Source organism: Euprymna scolopes, chromosome 35 (genome assembly GCF_053919585.1).
Source record: "Euprymna scolopes isolate OS-2025 chromosome 35, ASM5391958v1, whole genome shotgun sequence".
In the NCBI taxonomy this organism is placed as follows: Eukaryota; Metazoa; Mollusca; class Cephalopoda; order Sepiida; family Sepiolidae; genus Euprymna; species Euprymna scolopes.
The window spans coordinates 19922226-19944138 of record NC_136516.1 but is presented as its reverse complement, the minus strand read 5'-3'; the positions used below and the strand labels follow the sequence as shown (position 1 = coordinate 19944138).

General features: G+C 33.2%; 1 protein-coding gene across 1 annotated transcript in view; it reads left to right on the top strand.

The window, feature by feature from the left end:
• Nucleotides 1-21913, top strand: part of LOC145259723 (uncharacterized) — a 79494-nt gene that overhangs the window by 50884 nt on the left and 6697 nt on the right. Inside the window, exons 8-11 of the mRNA XM_080117410.1 lie at nucleotides 667-834; nucleotides 2684-2899; nucleotides 4393-4524; nucleotides 11988-12122. Of these exons, the coding sequence (XP_079973536.1) occupies nucleotides 667-834; nucleotides 2684-2899; nucleotides 4393-4524; nucleotides 11988-12122 (651 nt within the window). The remainder of the gene's footprint in view (nucleotides 1-666; nucleotides 835-2683; nucleotides 2900-4392; nucleotides 4525-11987; nucleotides 12123-21913) is intronic.

Here is a 21913-nt window from a genome sequence, read left to right as displayed (position 1 = left end):
CCTGCCTTGACAGAGAACAAAATAGACTTCGTGGCCTAGTGGGGGATGCCCTTTTCTCTTCCCTGCAACCTCTGTTCCACAGAAGAGACGTTGCGAGCCTATCCTTGTTTTATCGTTATTTCCATGGCAAGTGCTCGTCTGAGCTCTAATCTCTGGTCCCCCATCGCCAATCTTTCACAAAAAACACCCGTCTAGCTGAAACCACTGTCAATAATTTCCCCCACTTTTTACCTGTGCCTAAATCAAAACATAGATTCCATGAACAAAGCTTCTTTCTTAGAACTGCATGCCTGTGGAACTCTCTGCCGCTTGCCTGTTTCCCTCCTGACTTCAACTTGGATGTCTTCAAGTCCAACATAAACAAATTCCTGATGAACCGCCCCTTAAGTAATGACACTTTATCAAATCTCCAATACTAACTATTACTACGATATTACCCCATCAATTACTGTACACACAATAACCCTAATCCCCGAGTGGCTTCTGGGTCTTGGTAAGTGGTGACCTCCATGTAAAAAAATATATATATATATGTATATATATATGATATACTCGCTGAGGAGTAAAGTTCTTTTACTTTGTTTTATTTATTTGATGTGCTATAAAATAATTTTTTTGTTTTGTCGATTTTTAATTTCTTTCTTTTTTTTTTCACCTCGACTTTAGATTGCGGCGCCACATTACCAACAAATATTGGCGGTGGGATCTCGTTCCACGGCATCTCTTCAATGTATCGATTCTCTTATGATTGCGTTTGGGTGATCAAGAAGATTCCAGACGAGAAGAATGATTATCAAATCCATTTACACTTAAAACAATTATCAATGAAAGATGGTAAGTAAAGAAATCTACACAGACATGCCAGAACTAAAAAGACGCGGCATGAAAATAATTTGTGCATGTTTAAATGTACGGCTTCCTTCCCTTACAGCCAGCGTGCAGAGTCGTACAATTTTTATTCATACTATTTGGATTACTCCTTCTTGTCCCATATCACTGTCGGGTTTTATGGCTCTGTTTTCTAGGTACATAGCTGCAGGGATTGCATATATATACTATATATATATATATATATATATATATATATATATATATATGTGTGTGTGTGTGTATATATGTGTGTGTGTGTGTGTATATATATATATATATATATATACACACTATATATATGTGTGTGTGTATATATATATATGTGTGTGTATATATGTGTGTGTGTGTGTATATATATATATATATATATATACACACTATATATATGTGTGTGTGTGTATATATATATATATATGTGTGTGTATATATGTGTGTGTGTGTGTGTATATATATATATATATATATACACACTATATATATGTGTGTGTGTGTATATATATATATATATACACTATATATGTGTGTGTATATATATATATATATATACACTATATATGTGTGTGTGTATATATATATATGTGTGTGTATATATATATATACACTATATATATGTGTGTGTGTATATATATATATGTATTTATACTATATATATATATATATATACACTATATATATATGTGTGTGTATATATATGTATATACTATATATGTGTATATATACATATATATGTGTGTACATATATACTATATATGTATTTATACTATATATATATATAAGTGAACTTGTCTGTCTGTGTACATTTTCCTTCGCACTAACTCTGTTAATTTTCAGCCTTCAGACTCGAAATTTGAAATACAGGGTACTGACTCACTCTTTTAATGAAACCTCGATATGTAACAAATCGATCTGCCGTGCCACAAACAAATACCGTTGAATCGACACACACGTTTGCAAGCAGCACCAAACAATCTCGCCGAATCAACACGCCACGGTACGAAAATGCAATAACGCAAGACATGTTATTAAAGAAGTGTATTTCAAAACTCAGAAATCACTTATCAGCTTGTTCTTTTCATAGCCGTTGAGCGAAACTAAATCGTCACTTTGAGGTAAGATGGGTGTAGTTCATTAGTGGACTTGATTTGTAATCGAAAGGTCTCGGGTTCGCTTTTCACTGCAGGTAGGTCCGACTCATATGCTTGTGCGTTTCTGCGCATGCTCGGCACAGACATTTTTTGTACGTTCCAGTTGGGAACATATACCCAACAGAACCATTGAAAATAAGTCATACACCATCCACTATGACTACGCAGTTCCTACAGCTATGTACCTAGAAAAGTAAGGGTTGAAGATATGCGTTGCATGGAGAGAAATGATATGAGAATAATAAAATAGATGTGCAATGAATTTATATGATTTTGGGAATATGATATTTTCGTTTTGTCACGCGTACACACATTATAAAGGTTTTTCTTTATTTTTGTGTTTTAATGTACTGGGAATGTCACGTTATGGGGTTTATGAATAGGATGATTGCGATAATAAATGGATAAGATGAGAGATAGTTAAACACATGCTTTATTTATAAGATGCCATTACAAAAAAAAACCTAAACAATAAGGACAATAACTCTTCTCAACCTCAGAGTTATGATAAGGGGACATAACTACCACAACAGGGGAAATTCTGGAGAAGCACTTAAAATTAATATTTAGGAGCACAAATGAACTGTAATTGTTTTGCATTTTACTGTTTTATGTTAAATGAACAAGATTTTCCAACAGGAAATAATTAAGATTGTTTTCTTTTGAAGGTTGGGAATTTCAAAAAAAGAATAGCTTGGAAATCCACAATGGAATCAGCTCCATGGAGCCACTTGTAGCCGAATACACAAGTACTCAGTACTCACAGACACAAACGTGGAATACTCACAACCAGAGCGATGGCTTCTACGTTAGGCTCAGGGGCAACTTTTACCTAGAAGACAAAATCCGGTTCTCATATACGGCAGCAAGCACAATGACTAAAGGTATTTGCTGCCCTTTTTTTCCCCTTTTTTTTTTTAATTTATTTTTTTTAATTTATTTTTTTAAATTTATTTTTTTATTTATTTTTTTAAATTTATTTTTGGATAAAATTGAATTGGGAGTGACAAAGCAACAGCTTTAAAAGCAAAAGAACAACAACCGTGTATATTAATCAATTCATCAAATATTCATCAAACGGAAATGGAATCGTGTCGTCTTTTCTAATTTTACTGTTCCATACATGTATGTTACAGATTTAGTGACTTTAATTTATTCATTGCAGACTATTATCCTCATCTTTCTTAGTTGTTTCACGACATTTCAGCCAATTATTCCTTTGACCATTAGACTACTTTGTTTGGTCATACGTTGAGAACATCACGAACATGACCTCCCACAACAGCCTCATCGTCGACATCTGCTGAGTATTTGCCAAGCTTCCTTTTTTAGATTCATATTCGAATTCCATATAATCTTTACATCTGAAAGCTGTGACTAAATTCATTTTTATTTTTATTTCAAATAACATCAGAGCTAAGAAGATCCAGACGGAAAACATACAACTTGATGAAGAAAAGCAGTACAAATACTTTGGCATTAAAGAGAATGATACTAAAATAGCAGAAAAAATTGACAGAATATATACGCTGAGTGAGAAAAATTTGTAAAACACAGGTTAAAATAAAAAGAAACTGCCATTAACCAACTAACCTTGCCAGTGATAACATACAACTTTAGCATTATTGACTGGCTACAAAAGGACATTAACAGACTTGACACTAAAATTAAGAAACTGTTGACACTGCAGAGTAACATACAGAAACTAGTGTCTGCCAAGGTTTTATCTGCCCAGAGTGGCAGAAGTTATGGGTCTATTAGAAATTGACTGCCAACATTGAGCAACTATTTTGAGCACCAGGCAACATCAGATGAGCTCCCAGAACCCAAACCTTAGAATGGTATATAAATATTAAGAATCAAGAGTCAGCAGAATAACCTTCGTCACAAAACTGGCCAAACATTTTGGACGATATTGTCTTAACAAGGAGACAAAATCATAAAACAAGTCCGAAAGAATCGCCAAAAATGCACCAAGACTTTCCGTTGCAAAAAACTGGAAGAATATCACTCCTGAGAATTTAAGCACACATACTGTCCACATGCATTAAACCTACTATGACAAATATGTTATATACATACATCCATTACATAATGCCAATTACAATCCTCCTATATCACAGAAACCACACGTAGGTTCACCAAACAGCTTTAATAATCTATTTTGCTCCTAATGATACTCTCGCTAGATGCCACATTTCTATCGTGTTACCTAGCACCTTCTCTACTCTCCTGATGAGAAGCATTAGGCTTCGAAATGCCATGTCATAAAGAGTCCCCACTTACCCAACACCTCTAAATGTTGAATAAATGAATAAATTTGTATATATTAATATATAGTTTTTATATCTTCATTTTCCTTTTGTTTTATTTTTAGATGGGTGTTCAGAAAAATTTCAGTATCCATGTTTTAATATCCTGTGTATTGCGTTGAGTTTGAAATGCGATGGCATCGATCACTGCGGAGACAATTCAGATGAAGCGCCGGCACTGGAATGTTCATCGCCTGGTCAGTATAATTTCTTTTGTATTTGCTGTGTTTGTATGAATAAAAAAACAAAAGAACTTAATAATTATTTTTTTTATGAAAATCGCTCCAGGCATTGTTCTCTAAGGAATTAAAAAAAAAAATAATAAAAAAATAAATATATAACTACTACTACTACTACTTTAAGGTCATAAACTAGCTACGGTACGTGTTAGATGGATAGATTCTAATCCAAAAAACAGCAATTCTTTCTCCTTCCTGGAATGTGAGGACTAAAGGATAAAATAAGAAATGTTTGTCATCTGGTGTGAACAAAAAAACCCCAAAAAACTTAGTAATTGTTTTTTTGTGGAAATTGTTCCAGACAACTTATGAAGCCACTTAATCTAAGGATACAGTATAACGATACCGATGCCTGCCCAACCACACCAGGTGTCCTTAACCTCGTCGGATTCCACCCGATGTAGCAGGTGTTCTTTCGATTGTATATTGTCCCGTTACAAGTTGGCCTGTTGATCGTCCTTACCCACTGTGTTTTCATGGTGAGGCGCTTTGCCTCTTGATCGAATCGTCTCCTACCCTGTGTAGGTAGTCTCCGGGTACATCAATCACTCCACTGGTCCTTGCGGCTTGCTGCAAAATGAAGAGTCCTCACCACAAGCAAACAGAACTCCGGTTTATAACAGTAACAAACTATTTATTGTTTTCATTACTTCATAACAGCTACTGTTTAATTTAAGGTGACTGACTATAGCAGTGAAAGGATGTAAAACCAGACCAGTAAAGTCACAGATTTCCCATTAACACACGCTAGATAACATCATAACATCAGGCCCTGAGGGCTCCCAAATCGGGAGTGCTTGACCAGCCCAGCCGTTCCATTTGCTGGCTACGACTCTTCTTTTTTTTTTTAATTCCTTTTTCTAAATCCAACCCCTTTTTCCCCCCACCTCTTCTTCAGAGAGTGGTTACAAACCCCTTTCTTTCTTCCTCTTAGAGTTTACCCTTCGTCTTGTCCATTCAGCATCTCTCTCTCTCTCCCTTTTATCCTATTAATTTGTACTGAGGTTTTTACTTATCAAATTAGGAGTAATTAGTCATTCCAAATCGAACAATGCTTGGCGGCGACCTTTACCCTTGACCCCCATTCTAAGTTGTCAGCCTTAATCAGCTAAGGGTCTTTGGATCTCTTCAAATCTCTCAACAGAGGTTTTAAAAAGAAACCTTTCATATTAACAGATATATAACGACAATGAGATAAAAACAATTATTATTTGTTTTTCTTCTCTTTCTGACAAAATCCCATAGACATTTCTGTTTTGTCCCAATCAGACATCAACACCCCCCCTTCTGCCCTCTTTTCCTCTATTTGAAAAACAAGACCATCTCTTTTGACATGTAGATAATTCCAAATCTGTCTCCCTTTTTGAGGCAACACAACATCTGCTTTGCGTCTAACAAGCTTACAATGACACATCGGCGGCTGATCCTATTTTCCTAGCTACGGTTTTGCATCTCTCTGGACTCCCTCACCCCATCTCGTCCGGTCAAACACTCCCTCTCACTGCAATATGCATCTCGCTGCATGCATTCATGACACCAATAGTGTCATATACGGCATCTAATCTCGTTGACACACCAATTCCCACGGGATCACCAAAGTTAAGCGACGTTGAGCCTGGTCATTACTAAAATGGGTGACCAATCTGCGAATTCGAGATGCTGTATGTAGGAGGACGTTGACACCTCTTTTCAAGAGTTGCACAAACCTAACGTCGTTATCTCCCCTGACGGGGATATACATGTGATTGAGGACTGCTTGTGAATTTCATACTCCCATGGAATTTCCTCCTTCAGAGGAAGCCGTTTAAAGGGTTAGTGTCATTTGACACATACACACACACACACACAATCTAAGGACCTAAAAAAATATAAATAAATAATAAATTGAAATATGTATGAGATACGTTTGAAAGCCATCTGTCTGAAGTTAGCCGTTTCAATCCTTACCCAAAGCAGGTCAGAGGATTAGTTGGCCAAAACGTGGTGAGACAACAGCAACTATTAAAGGCAGTAATTATTGGGGATACGGTCATGAGACTCAGCATTTCTATCCCATCATGGTTAACCAACTGTAGAAGACCAGAGGATAAGTTGGCCGAAACGTGGTAAAATAACAACTATGAAGATAAGAATAACAGTCCACAATAAAATGAATAAAAAGGACACAGAGTACATAACCTCACTTGTGCAGGTTGTTCTGTGTTTTGGTAACTTTTCCATGTTAGAAGCGTTGATTGAATTTGAATATTACATTACGTTTCTGCCAACTCGTCCTCTGGCCTTCTTCAGGTGGTTAACCGTGATGGGATAGAAATGTTGAGTCTTATAACCGTATCCCCAATAATTACTGCCTTTAATAGTTACTGCTGTCTCACCATATTTTTGGTTAACTAATCCTTTGACCTGCTTTGGGTCGGATTGAAACCGCGATCTTCAGACAGTACTCAACTGGAACCATAAAGACTCAACACCTCTATCCACTGTGCCACAGGCCCCGAAGGGTGATCAAGGTTAGATTTTATGGTCTTATAAATCCATTTTTTTTTTTTTGTTCTTATCTGGTCTTTCATTGTCGGGTCTGTGCCGAATGGCATTATATATTATTTTATTTTTATTATGTTTCATTTATTTATTATTTTTCTGTGTTCTGAACATAACAACAAAGACAACAACAAAGACAACAACAACAAAGGCTCTTCCAACACCAAAAGAAGAATTCCCCCCCCCTTTCCAGCAGGCTCAGAACTTCTCCAGAATTCTGTCTAGAAAGACATTGGGTACTTACAGGAAGGGCCACATGAAGGTTGCCTACACTTCTAAGTGTATTCTGTGGAATAAACTGAATTTAAACATACCCAGGTTGTCCGTTTGTTAACCACTTAGCCACTGTCACTTCTCTGAAAATGATGATGCTAATGATGATAATGACAACGATGATGATGATTTATCTAACCTTCACGTGGAAAAATTTCATTCCGAACACATACACGTACATGCGAGGGTCGTTCCAAAAGTAAAATCTACTCTTTTTTAGCTAAAAGAGTTGAAGGACTACGAAAGTGGAAGTGGTACCATTTTATGCCCCAGAATTTATTTTTCTACATAGTCACCATCATCCTCAATGCACTTTTGCCAGGAATTCAGTGACGCATCTCCGTTTCTGATGCACGTCCATAACACAATGAACAATATTCGATGAAACAGATGTTATTTTTACTCCAATCATAGACGCACTGTAATTTATTGAAACCTCCATCTTTGTTTTCCAGTCAATAATCAACAACAAAATAAAAACTTAACAAAAAAAGTAAAAATAAAAAATTTCCAGTCAATAATCAACAAAAACTAAAAACTTAACAAAAAAAGTAAAAATAAAAAATTTCTAGTCAATAATCAACAACAAACTAAAAACTTAACAAAAAAAAAAGTAAAAATAAAAATTTTCCAGTCAATAATCAACAAAAAACAAAAAACTTAACAAAAAAAGTAAAAATAAAAATTTTCCAGTCAATAATCAACAAAAAACTAAAAACATAACAAAAAAAAGTAAAAATAAAAATTTTCAGTCAATAATCAACAAAAAACTAAAAACTTAACAAAAAAAGTAAAAATAAAAAATTTCTAGTCAATAATCAACAACAAACTAAAAACTTAACAAAAAAACTAAAAATAAAAAATTTCTAGTCAATAATCAACAAAAAACTAAAAACTTAACAAAAAAAGTAAAAATAAAAAATTTCTAGTCAATAATCAACAACAAACTAAAAACTTAACAAAAAAACTAAAAATAAAAAATTTCTAGTCAATAATCAACAAAAAACTAAAAACTTAACAAAAAAAGTAAAAATAAAAAATTTCCAGTCAATAATCAACAACAAACTAAAAACTTAACAAAAAAACTAAAAATAAAAAATTTCTAGTCAATAATCAACAAAAAACTAAAAACTTAACAAAAAAACTAAAAATAAAAAATTTCCAGTCAATAATCAACAAAAAACTAAAAACTTAACAAAAAAAGTAAAAATAAAAAATTTCTAGTCAATAATCAACAAAAAACTAAAAACTTAACAAAAAAAAAAGTAAAAATAAAAAATTTCTAGTCAATAATCAACAAAAAACAAAAAACTTAACAAAAAAAGTAAAAATAAAAATTTTCCAGTCAATAATCAACAAAAAACTAAAAACTTAACAAAAAAAAGTAAAAATAAAAATTTTCAGTCAATAATCAACAAAAAACTAAAAACTTAACAAAAAAACTAAAAATAAAAAATTTCCAGTCAATAATCAACAAAAAACTAAAAACTTAACAAAAAAAGTAAAAATAAAAAATTTCTAGTCAATAATCAACAACAAACTAAAAACTTAACAAAAAAACTAAAAATAAAAAATTTCTAGTCAATAATCAACAACAAACTAAAAACTTAACAAAAAAAAAGTAAAAATAAAAATTTTCCAGTCAATAATCAACAAAAAACAAAAAACTTAACAAAAAAAGTAAAAATAAAAAATTTTCAGTCAATAATCAACAAAAAACTAAAAACTTAACAAAAAAAAGTAAAAATAAAAAACAGAACTCGTCTATGTCAATACAAAGGGGAACAACTAAAAACTAAAAACAAATCCTAAGTTGGACAATCAAAGATCTTCCAAAATGATATCAAATACAAAGGAAACCATGATGGTAATGATGATGTTGACGATGACGATTATTTATGTAACCTTTTTTTTTTTTTTTTTACATAGTAGTCACCACTTATCAAGGCCCGGAAGCCACTCAGGGATAAGGATGATGCATTAATTGTTAGTAATGGAGATTTGATAAAGTGTCTTACTTAAGGGGGCAGTTTATCAGGAATTTGTTTATGTTAGACTTGAAGACATCCAAGTTGTAGTCAGGTGGGAAACAGGCAAATGGAACAAACTTCCACAGGCGTGCACTTCTAATAAAGAAGCTTTGTTCATGGAATCTACATTTTGATTTAGGCAGAGATAAAGAGTGGGAAAAATTATTGACAGTGGTTTCGGCTAGGCATGAAAGATTGGCGAGGGAACCAGAGATTGGAGCATTTTGCAGAAAATTTTATTTCCAACTTATGCGCATACATACAGGGGTCGTTCCAAAAAAGTGAAATCTCCCTATTCGTTTTTTAACTCAAAAAGTTGAAGAGTTACAAAAATGGGAGTGGTACCATTAAAATGAGCAACCTTTTGTGCTCCAGGATTTATTTTTCTCCATAGTCACCAGCATTCTCAATGCCTTTTTGCCAGGAACTCAATGACACATCTCTGCTTCTGACACACGTGCTTGACACAATGAGCAGAAGTTTTTGCATCAATATCCGAGGATGGATGAAACATGGATCCATTACTTCATTTTCCCTTCATCAGAAGGAGGGCAACAAATCTGGAGCATTCGATGAAAAAGATGCTAGTTTACTCCAATGATAGATGCACGGTAATTTATCAAAACCACCATCCTTGTTTACCAGTCATCAATCAACAACATACACTAATAACTTAACAAAAATAAAAATAAAGAGCAGAACTCGTTTATCTCAATAGAAAGCTAATAGCAAATCCTAAGTTGGAAACCATTCAGTAACAAAACGGTCAAATCTGATTATGAAAACAAAATTTTGTTTAGAAAACTTATCAGACGTAACAGCAGAAAGTTTGACAGATAAAAACAAATAAAATATGACGAAAGTAAACTTTGACTCTGCACAGTTACATTTGTAGATTTGGGTCATCGCAGGTTGTTGAAATTCATACTAGCTAACTTAATCGCCACTGACGCAGGGTTTCTAATTGATTTCAATTGTGACTGTACACACTTTTAGAGTCTCACACAGTCACTATCTGCAATAGGCAAATGAGATTTTCAGGTTATGAATGCATAAGTTCAGTCATCATAACAATGGAATTTGCAATGCCCTCTAATACATTCGGGTGGAATAAAAAAGAGGAGACATTACTTTTGGAACGTCTCTCATATAATTCATTCATTCTTTTTATGGTTTTTTTTTACATATTTGCTATGAAGATGTCTGAGCTTATATATATCTAAATTTAATTCTATAAATGTTCTTATTTAATTAACTAAAAAACTTTTTAAATAGATTTTCTAATTTTATTCATTACAATTTTTTAAATAGATTTTCTAATTTTATTCATTAAAATTTTCTTTAAATCGATTTTTTTAAATTTTATTCATTAAAATTTTATTTTAATAGATTTTCTAATTTTATTCATTAAACATTTTTTTATAATAGATTTTTTAATTTTATTCATTAATTATTTTTAAAACTAGATTTTCTAATTTTATTCATTAAAATTTACTTTAAATACATTTTCTGATTTCATTCATTAAAATTCTTTTTAAATAGATTTCCTAATTTTATCCATTAAAATTTTTTTTATAATTGATTTTCTAATTTAATTCATTAAATTTTTAAAAATAGAATTTTATCCATTAAAGCATTTCTTTAAATAGATTTCTAATTTTATTCATTAAATTTTTTAAATAGACTTTCTAATTATATTCATTACAAATTTTTTAAATAGATTTTCTAGTTTTATTCATTAAAAAATTTTTATAATAGATTTTCTAATTTTATTCATTAAAAAATTATTTTACACGGATATCCTAGTTTTATTCATTAAAAAATTTTTATTATAGATTTTCTAATTTTATTCATTAAGAAATTTTTAAAATAGATTTTCTAATTTTATTTGTTAAAATATTTTTAAATAGATTTTCTAGTTTTATTCATTAAAAAGATTTTTTAATAGATTTTCTAGTTTTATTCATTAAAAATTTTTTATAATAGATTTTCTAATTTTATTCATTAAAACTAATAGATTTTCTAATTTTATTCATTAAAAAATTTTTTTAAATAGATTTTCTAGTTTTATTCATTAAAAAATTTTTTAAAATAGATTTTCTAGTTTTATTCATTAAAAAATTTTTTAAAATAGATTTTCTAGTTTTATTCATTAAAAATTTTTGAATAGATTTTCTAATTTTATTCATTAAATTTTTTTTTTAAAATAGATTTTCTAATTTTATTCATTAAAACTTTTTTATAATAGATTTTCTAATTTTATTCATTAAAATATTTTTAAAATAGATTTTCTAGTTTTATTCATTAAAGATTTTTTATAATAGATTTTCTAATTTTATTCATTAAAAAATTTTTTATAATAGATTTTCTAATTTTATTCATTAAAAATGTTTTTTGTAATAGATTTTCTAATTTTAATCATTAAAATATTTTTTATAATAGATTTTCTAATATTATTCATTAAAAAAATTTTTTTAAATAGATTTTCTAGTTTTATTCATTAAAATCTTCTAAAAATTGATTTTCTAATTTTATTCATTAAAAATTTTTCCTGACTTGAAACCCTTTTATTTTCAGATCGCGAAAAATATGACAAAGACATTTCATGTGAAGACAAGTTTTTATGTGACACGAATGTTTGTCTCGACATGTCGCAACGCTGTGACAGTGTTCAAGATTGTGTTGATGGATCTGATGAGAAATCGTGTCATGGTATGTCGTCTCTGTTTATGTGACCGTTTTATATTTCAATTGCTTATGCTTCTTGATATGACTAATTCTAAATATGATTCTAATCTTAATATGTAAAGAAAAGTTAGTTGGATTTTAACCACTATATATATATATATATATATATATATAGAGAGAGAGAGAGAGAGAGAGAGAGAGAGCGAGAGAGAGGGTTGTAATTTCACCACTATATATATATATATATTTATATATATATATATATATATATATATATATATATATATATATATTATATATATATATATATTTATATATATATATAAAATAAAAATTACAATTAAATTTACCAAAATGATCCAAGATGGTAAAATTAAAGTATATTATAAATATTAAAGAATTGATATTTATAAAGTTATCTCAGCCATATATATATATATATATATATATATATATATATATATATATATATATATATATATATATATATATATATACTAGCTGTACCCTGCCACGCGTTGCTGTGGCTCAATTTGGTGTAATGGAAAAGTCTAATAAAAAGAGAAAATGCATGTTTCTTAGATTCTTAGTACAGCAATCCACTCCAAAAGTGTAAAAAAAAATATGGAAATGAAAAAAAAAACGGTACTCTTGCAGAATCTGACCCAGATCATTAGGAGTTTCCGTCAATCATGGCTTGCGCTCAACCAGCAGTCATTGGATTAAGCCGAACGTTGCTAAAATGTTGAAATGGTTAATCGTTTTTTTTTGGTGATTTTTTTAATCAAAAATGTTACTTTTCAATTAGTATTTTGGTGAGGGGGGGGGGCTACTATACACAGATTCAAAAAGTTGTCCAAAAATAAATAAATGAAAGCAAAGGTAAGGTAAATTATGTTTCTACATAACTGGATAATTTTTTAGTTTTTTTATTTAATGTAAAAGGTTTAATCAGCTTGGAAAAGCACACACTGTTTATTGATGTATTTGAAAAAGATCGTCGTGGACTCTGTTGAATATGTTAAGTTTGGGAAAATAAGTAAAAAACTAAAAAAACTATACACAACACCGAATATATGTGACCGTGACATAGGCTGACATATTTGGTGGGTTTCTGACAGTATATTGTATAGTTTTTTAGTTTTAACTCATTTTTCAAAACAACATAATCAACAGTGTCCGCCACCATTTGTATTTTCAAATACACTGATAAACACTATTTTCAAGCTGACTAAACGTTACATTAAATCAAACGCCGACAGCCCACTTGGGAAACGCTGATCATGCGGTAATAATGGTTGAAATTGCCCTAAACTCCAGACCCAAAACTGAAGAGCCAGTGCTCAAAACAACGAGATATTATAAAAAGGCTGACTGGGAAGCTATCAGAGATCTTATCAGAGACGCCCCATGGGGAAATATTTTTTCTCTTCCTGCTGAACAGTGTGCAACTGAGACCACTGAATGGTTCAAAACTGCAATCGAAGCGCATGTTCCCATGCGAAAATTCTATAGCAAGCCCCACTCTCCCCAATGGTTTACTTCGACTTGCGCAACTGCCATTGCTCAAAGGCAGCATGCATTCCGCAGGTTTAACCGACATAAGTCCAGTTCAAACAGACAAAAGTACATAGAAGCTAGAAGTAACGTTAAGAAAGAAATAGCGACAGCTAAGAGGGAATTTACGGAAACCACTAAAAAACGCATCGAAGCACAAAAATTAGGAACTCGTGACTTCTGGAAAATCTACAACAGTGTAGTAAATAATGGGCAATCAACAATTCCCCCACTAACCAACAATCACGAGGTTCTTTGCTCAGCAACCGAGAAGGCTAACATGCTTGCCAGTCGGTTTGCCTCCAACTCTACACTGGACCCTCTAAACCACCCCCTACCTGACTTTCCTATGCGGACAGACGCCTCGCTAGACGATCTGGAAATCACCCCTGCTCAGGTGCATGCTATCATAAAAAACCTTGACACTTCCAAAGCATGTGGACCCGACCTCATCCCAGCTGTGCTATTAAAAAAGTGCTCAGCCGAAGTAGCTCCAGTTCTCTCCAAACTCTACAACAAATGCCTTAATGAATCTTGCTTTCCGAGCTGTTGGAAAACTGCTTCTGTGGTACCAGTATTCAAGAATTCTGGCGAAAGAACTGACCCATTAAATTATCGCCCTATTAGCCTCCTCCCACTTTTCGCCAAAATATTTGAGACCTTAATTAACCATGCTCTAGTCCAGCACCTTACAGATGCTAAACTTCTGACCGACCATCAATATGGATTTAGACAAGCCCGTTCCACGGCAGACATCCTCACTGTAATCTCTGAACGCATATACCATTCACTGGACAAAGCGGGAGAGGGCAGAGCCGTAGCTCTAGATATATCTAAGGCTTTTGACAGGGTATGGCATGAGGGTCTCCTCAGGAAGATTAGATCTTACGGTATCACTGGTAGATTACTTAACATAATTAAATCCTTCTTAGATAAGAGAAAAATCCAGGTTATCCTCGACGGTCGTACGTCTAAACAATATAATATAAATGCGGGAGTGCCCCCAGGGATCTATCCTTGGTCCTCTGCTGTTCCTGATATTCATAAATGACCTCCCCGACAAAATTGCCTCTGAGATGGGTATATATGCTGATGACACCACACTCTATAGCAGGCACGACAGGAAAACAAATGAACATATATCTAAAGTAATGGCAGAAACACTAGAGGATGACCTCAAATCAGTAGTGGAATGGGGACAAAAATGGATGGTAACGTTCAATGCCACCAAGACAAAACTGGTTTCATTCAATAATTACAAGAAACCTTCTCTACCACCTATAGCAATGGCCAACAACTCTTTAGCTGAGAGTACGTCTTTCAAGCTCCTTGGCCTAACGTTCACAGGAAACATGAGCTGGAACAATTACATCGAGGGCATTGCCAGGGCCGCTGCGAGGAAGGTGGGCTCTCTCTACCGTGTTAGAAAACTTCTAACACCCGAAAGTATCCTGTACCTCTATAAGGCCACTATTCGCCCATGTATGGAGTATTGCTGTCATATTTGGGCCGGTGCATCGGCTACTAGTCTCTCGCTCCTTGACAGGGTTCAAAAGAGAGTCGCAAATCTGATAGGCCCTAAACTGGCATCAAAACTTCAGCCTCTGTCCCATCGTCGAAGCGTTGCATCCCTCTGCCTGTTCTACAAGTATTATAATGGTGAATGCTCTGAAGAACTGCAAGCACTTGTGCCCCCACGACGTGAACACCCTCGACAGACCCGACAAGCTACAAAATTCCACCCCCACACTGTAGAGATCCCTAGAAGTAAAAGATCTTTCTACTCCAGTAGTTTCTTCCCCAGAACTGCTAGACTTTGGAATTCCATTCCAGGTCACTGCTTCCCCAACTGTACTGACATGCATAAGTTCAAGTGCAACGTGAACAAACATCTCGCTGCCCTAATCCCTACATAGTACCCCAGTAGATGTTTCCCCTGATAGTAGCCCCCTACATTAAAGTGGCAATGTGCCTTGTTTGGGGTGAAAATGTAATAAAAAATAAAAAAAAACGGGTTTGTATTGCTAAACAATGATCCGAAAAGTTGTCGAAAAATAAATATATAACAAATAAATGTTATCAAAGGCAAGATAAGTTACTTTTCTACCTGACTGGATGAGCCGGTTTGGTAGTAAAATAACTTATCTTGCCTTTGATAACATTTATTTGTTATATATTTGTTTTTTAACAACTTTTTTGAATCTATGTGTACAGTAATACAAACCAAATAAAAACACTAAAAACTATCCAGTTAGGTAGAAAAGTAACTTATCCTGCCTTTGAAAAGCAAAGTGTTATATATATGTTTTTTGTTGACAACTTTTTTGAATCTTTGTGCATAGTTATACAAACCTGAAGGGGGTATTTTTCTGTCTTTTTTTTTATTTTTGGTACCGCACTATTTTAAAATAGTTTTTCCAAGTTTAATGTAAATTTCACGGTGTCTGTTTTTTTGTTTTTGGTATTTTTTTTACATTAGGTCCACCTCCACAATTTGTTTTGAAATTACTACTCTTAAAGGTTTTCGACGATGCTGAATGAGAACATTTTATTTACAATTTGCAGAGGCAAGTAGTTTTTGAGATATAAAGACCTGTGATATGCACTATAATTCACTGGTGGCCATGAATAAACATCCCCAACCTCCCAATATTAAGAACGGCTTTTGGAATAAAAACCGACAATCTCCCCATGTTAAGAATGGTTTTAGGAATAAACACCCTCAATCTTCCCATGTTAAGAATGGCTTTCAGAATAAACACCCCTAACCTCCCCATGTAAAAAACGGTTTTCAGAATAAATATCCCCATCCTCCTCATGTTAAAAACGGCTTTCAGAATAAACAACCCTTACCTACCCATGTTAAAAATTGTGGAGGTGGACCGAAAGTAAAAATTTACCTTTTTTTTAAAAATAAATTGTTAGTTTAAAGCACAACGCTATTGAGTACCACGGTTTTAATAAAGAAAAAAGCATTCATATTTTCTTATATGAAAACAACTCCGGAAAAAAAAAGTGTACTTTCAAGTTTGTTAAAAGAAGTTTCATTGGAAAAAAAAAATTTTTTTTTTTTACTTATGCGCTATTTCTTAAATGTAACAATTTCTGTTTTACTCTTTTAACGATTGTTAAAAAAAAGTTTGCTTTCTACGCACGTGTAGCCAGAATCGTTATTTTTCGTCATTTCAAAATGGTCGACCGAAAAGAAACGATGTCGAATAAAAGTTTTTTTTTTTAATATGGTAATATTTTTTACTTTTTAATATTTAAAAACACAGTTAAATTAAATATCATCACTTTTTCAAAATATTACTGGTATTAATTACTTGTATACTTATCGGTAAGGTCTGCCATGTAATATGAAAGCAGAGTCAATTTAAACTGGAAGTATTTCCGGTAATCGGCTTGGCTGGAATTGGAACAGAAAAGTTTTTTTTAAAATGGTAATATTTTTTACTTTTTAATATTTAAAAACACAGTTAGATTATAAACACTCACTGTTATAAAATTTTACGGAAAACGGACTTGTAAATTTCTAGTTTATTGATTTTGAAAAAACCAGATGTTTCATTTTTATATATATATAGATAGATATATAATTTCAGGTTAATATTTTCCAGAGTTAAAGTAACCAATGAAGTTTTAACGAGGTTAATACAAGAGTGCTCAGTACCTAAGTAAGGCAAGATATACTTTTTGTTTGTTTTTACATAAGCATTAATATGTTGCTATACATTCCTCAGCGTGTTTCGGTCAGCCAGTTACTAGTAACTAGAGACCTTTTCAGGCGATATAGCTTATACAAAAGTTTAGTCTGTAATTATTCAGCATCACAAGAAATTATTATCAGGAAGTCACATTACATTATTAAAAATAGAAATAAAAAATACAAAGGGAAATGGTTTTTAATATATGGGAAGAAGATGGAAAAAAGGGCGGGGATTAAGTTTTATATTGGAATAGAAAAAAATGGAGGAAAAGGCATAAAGAAAGGAAGGAAAGAAATGGCATGGAGGATAAGAAACCAAAGATAAAAATTAGATAAAAAAAACAACATATAAACCTACTGTTGTGAAGGAACATAACTGGCTATACACCGGTTACAAACTGTATATATATATTGGACTGTTGGGCAGACAGCGGCAGACAAGCAGTCGCAGTAAGACGGATAGTCTTACGTGTTGATTATCAGACTTTCTTCCCCATACTTGTTACTATGTACTTCTATTTACCTTAGGCGAGCAGCCTTACGTTTCTGTATTATAAATAAACCCCATTACACATACCACTCGGTGTAACTCACGTTTGTCTTTATTTCCTAAGTATTTAGGAATATAACAATGGCGACGAAAGGATGTTCTTTCTCTTAACAGAGATAAATTACCGTACCAAGGACTGTGTACAATGCAAGGATTTTTTTGTTTTACGAAAAAAACAAACTACACAAGGATTTTTGACCACGTGCGTCAATGAATTTAAAAATTTTTCCTACCTAAAGTAGCGAAAAGTACGGATTTTTCTTCGTAAAGAACTCACAAGAAATTATAGAAACATGTTCAAGGTAAAGTGGAATTTATATTTATTTTGACAAGTAAAAAAAAAAAAATGGTCGCAAGTTGAATTCGAAACTACACTAAAGGATTACGAGTTTCGAAAGAAAAAATATAAATACAACGACTATTGTACCATTTTATGCCACGTGGGAACGGCAGCCATATATTTTTTTTTGGAAAATTAATTGTTTGTTATTGCCTTTATATAAATAATTGGAACTATTTGTCGTGGGAAGTAAGAAATATTTTGTGTATGAACTTACGTTGTTGAAAAAAAAAAAAAAAGAATTATTTTACAAAGCCTGTTGAATTACTATGGATGAACTTTGTTGAAACGTGTTGTGTCTGCATATTGCTACTAATTTACGATATACGTAAATTTACGATTTTTCTTTGGAATTATTGTGTAGAATTCGAAAAGACATTTTTGTACTAGAAGCTAACATGGAACAATTAGCAGAGTTAACTAAGGCTCTAGCCCTTAGCATCCAGGAACAGACAAAAATGACTCAACAATTTTTAGCGCAACAACAACAACAACAACAAATTCAACAACAACAGCTGCAACAACAACAAGAAAGAACACAAAAAACTTTAGTGGCACAACAAGAACAAACAAACATACTACAACGACAAATGTCGACACAGCAAAAGAATTTAGAAAAGCTAATTCTAACGTCGACCGGGAAGAAGACTAATTTTTCTGCCGAGGGTATTTCAAATTCACTAACGGAATTTCGTTACTCCCCGGATACTGGTGTTACTTTCCCTGCATACTACAGAAGATACGAAACAATTTTTACGAAAAGATGTTTAGACTGGACCGATGAGGAAAAAGTTACCCTGCTACTACAAAAACTGGGTACTGATGAAAACACCAAGTATGCAAATCTAATTCTACCAAAAAAACCGGAGGAGGTTTCGTTCGAGGAAACAATTAGTACCTTGTCGAAAATATTTGATAAAAGGGATAGCCTATTTCACTCTAGATACAAATGTTTGAACATTCAGAAGGCAGAAGCTGAAGACTATCTAGAATATGCTTGCACTGTGAACTGTTTATGCGAATCATTTAAATTGAATGAAATTTCCGCAGACCAATTTAAATGTTTAATCTTTGTACAAGGTCTCACAGCACCAAGGGACAAAGATATACGTTCACGGATCCTAACAATTATGGAGGCGGATCCTAACATAACATTGCAAAAAGTCACTGAAGAGTGTCAACGTCTGATTAACATAAAGAAAGACAACACTCGCATTGAAGAGAAAAATATTTTTAAGGTGCAGCAAGTAAAAAGGCAAGGGACCACAAGAAAGTCCAGGTTCCAAGAACACAGGATCCTTAAAGGATACAAAGACCCAAAGCTAAAGTGTAAATGTTGTGGTAGTTTAAGACACAACAATAAGACCTGCTGGTTTAGGAACAAAATATGTTATGAATGTGGTCTCAGAGGTCACAAGGGAACATACTGTGCCCAGAAGAAAAGACAAGGGACCGATAATGTAAATACGCTTCGCATGAATAAAGAAAAAAGCTGCGAAAGACGGAAATATGTTGATGTTCGGATAAATGGACATCTGGTTACATTGCTTCTGGATAGCGGTGCAGATATTAGTATTATAAATGAAGATATATGGAAAAGGATAGGTCGACCTGAATTAGCGAAAACCAGAAAGACGGCGAGAAGTGTGTGCGGCAAAAGATTAGAGTTCAAGGGAGAATTAAAATGCAAAGTGACATTCGCTAACCAGACTCATAAATCCAAAGTGTACGTCGTACCAGGAAAGAATACATGCCTGTTTGGGGTAGATTGGATTGTCCTGTTTAATTTATGGGAGAAACCCATAAATTCGTTTTGTAACGTTTTAACTGCAGAAAAAGCAAACCAAAGGGAAGACTTCCTGAAGGATTTGAAAACTGAATTTCCCAATGTTTTTGCCGAAGGACTAGGACTCTGTATTAAGACAGAGGCAAAATTTGAATTAAAGAAAAATGCCACTCCAGTATTCAAACCTAAAAGGAATGTGCCTTTTTCAGCGATGGACGCAATCGAAAAAGAGTTGGATAGACTTCAACAACTGGAAGTCATTGAAAAAGTTAACCACACAGATTGGGCAAGTCCAACCGTGTATGTAAAGAAAAAAAATAACAGAATAAGGGTCTGTGGAGATTTTTCAACGGGTTTAAATGACTGTCTATTGGACCATAATTATCCCCTTCCGTCCGCAGAAGATCTGTTCTCTAAGCTTAACGGAGGAAAAATTTTTTCTAAGATAGACCTCTCAGATGCTTACTTGCAAATTAAGATCAGCGATGAATGCTCCAAATACTTAGGCATAAATACTCATAAGGGCATTTTTAAGCTAAAGAGGCTTCCTTTTGGATTAAAGGTTGCTCCTGCTATTTTCCAGCAAATTATGGACACGATGCTGGCAGGGTTGGAATTTTCAATGGCCTACCTTGACGATATCCTAATTAAAAGTGAAAATTTGCAAGATCATAAGAAGCATGTAAAAGAAGTATTCAAAAGAATACAGGAATTTGGTTTTAAATTGAGCCCAGAAAAATGCGATTTTTTTATGAAAAAAATTAAATATCTAGGTCAAATAATCGACAAAGAGGGTCGAAGACCGGATCCACAAAGGACTGAAGCAATTGAAAAGATGCCTGCTCCAGATTCAGTGACAAAATTAAAATCGTTTTTGGAATTAGTTCAATACTATGCAATTTACATCCCTAACATACATAATTTAAGAGCTCCTCTTAACGAGTTACTGAAAAAGGGTGTTAAATGGAACTGGAATAAGGAATGTGAATCTGCTTTCCAAAATATCAAAAGATGTCTACTGTCAGACTTAGCATTGGCACATTTCAATCCAGAAAAGGAACTAATACTAGCAACGGACGCCAGTGATTACGGTGTTGGCGCTGTATTACTTCACAAGTATGAGGATGGTAGGACAAAAGCTATCGCCCATGCTTCAAGAACGTTGGTTGCAGCGGAGAAAAATTACAGCCAAATTGAAAAAGAGGTGCTGTCGATAATATTTGGAATTACAAAGTACAATCGATTTCTCCATGGACGATCTTTTATTTTGCAAACCGACCATAAACCCCTACTTACCATATTTGGATCAAAGAAAGGCATTCCCACACATACTGCGAATCGATTACAGCGATGGGCTGTAACCCTCTTAAACTATCAGTTTAAGATGGAACATGTATCCTCAAAAAAGTTAGGACACGCAGATGCATTATCACGGTTGATCCCTAAAAGAAGCGAAAGTTTCGAAGAAACGGTAATTGCTGCGCTTAAAGACGAAAGTGAATGTACAAGTTCAATGTGTAATATGATACGTGAACTTCCGGTAACTTTCGAAAAAATAAAAAAAGAGGCAGTAAATGACATTTTCATTAAGAAAATGAAAAATCAATTGGGATGGATAAAAAAAAATAAAAAGGTAGATCAAACAACGCCTTTTTCCATCTGTGAAGATGTGCTCATGTATGGTGAGAGGATCGTAATTCCACTAACGTTACAGAGGAAAATTCTGAAGGAATTTCATACAGGTCATCCGGGCATTTCGAGAATGAAATCCCTTATGAGAGGATATGTGTACTGGCCTGGTATGGACAAGGAAGTTGAAAAATGTGTCAAGGCATGCAGAGGATGTCAATTAGCAGCTCGAGATCCTCCAGTA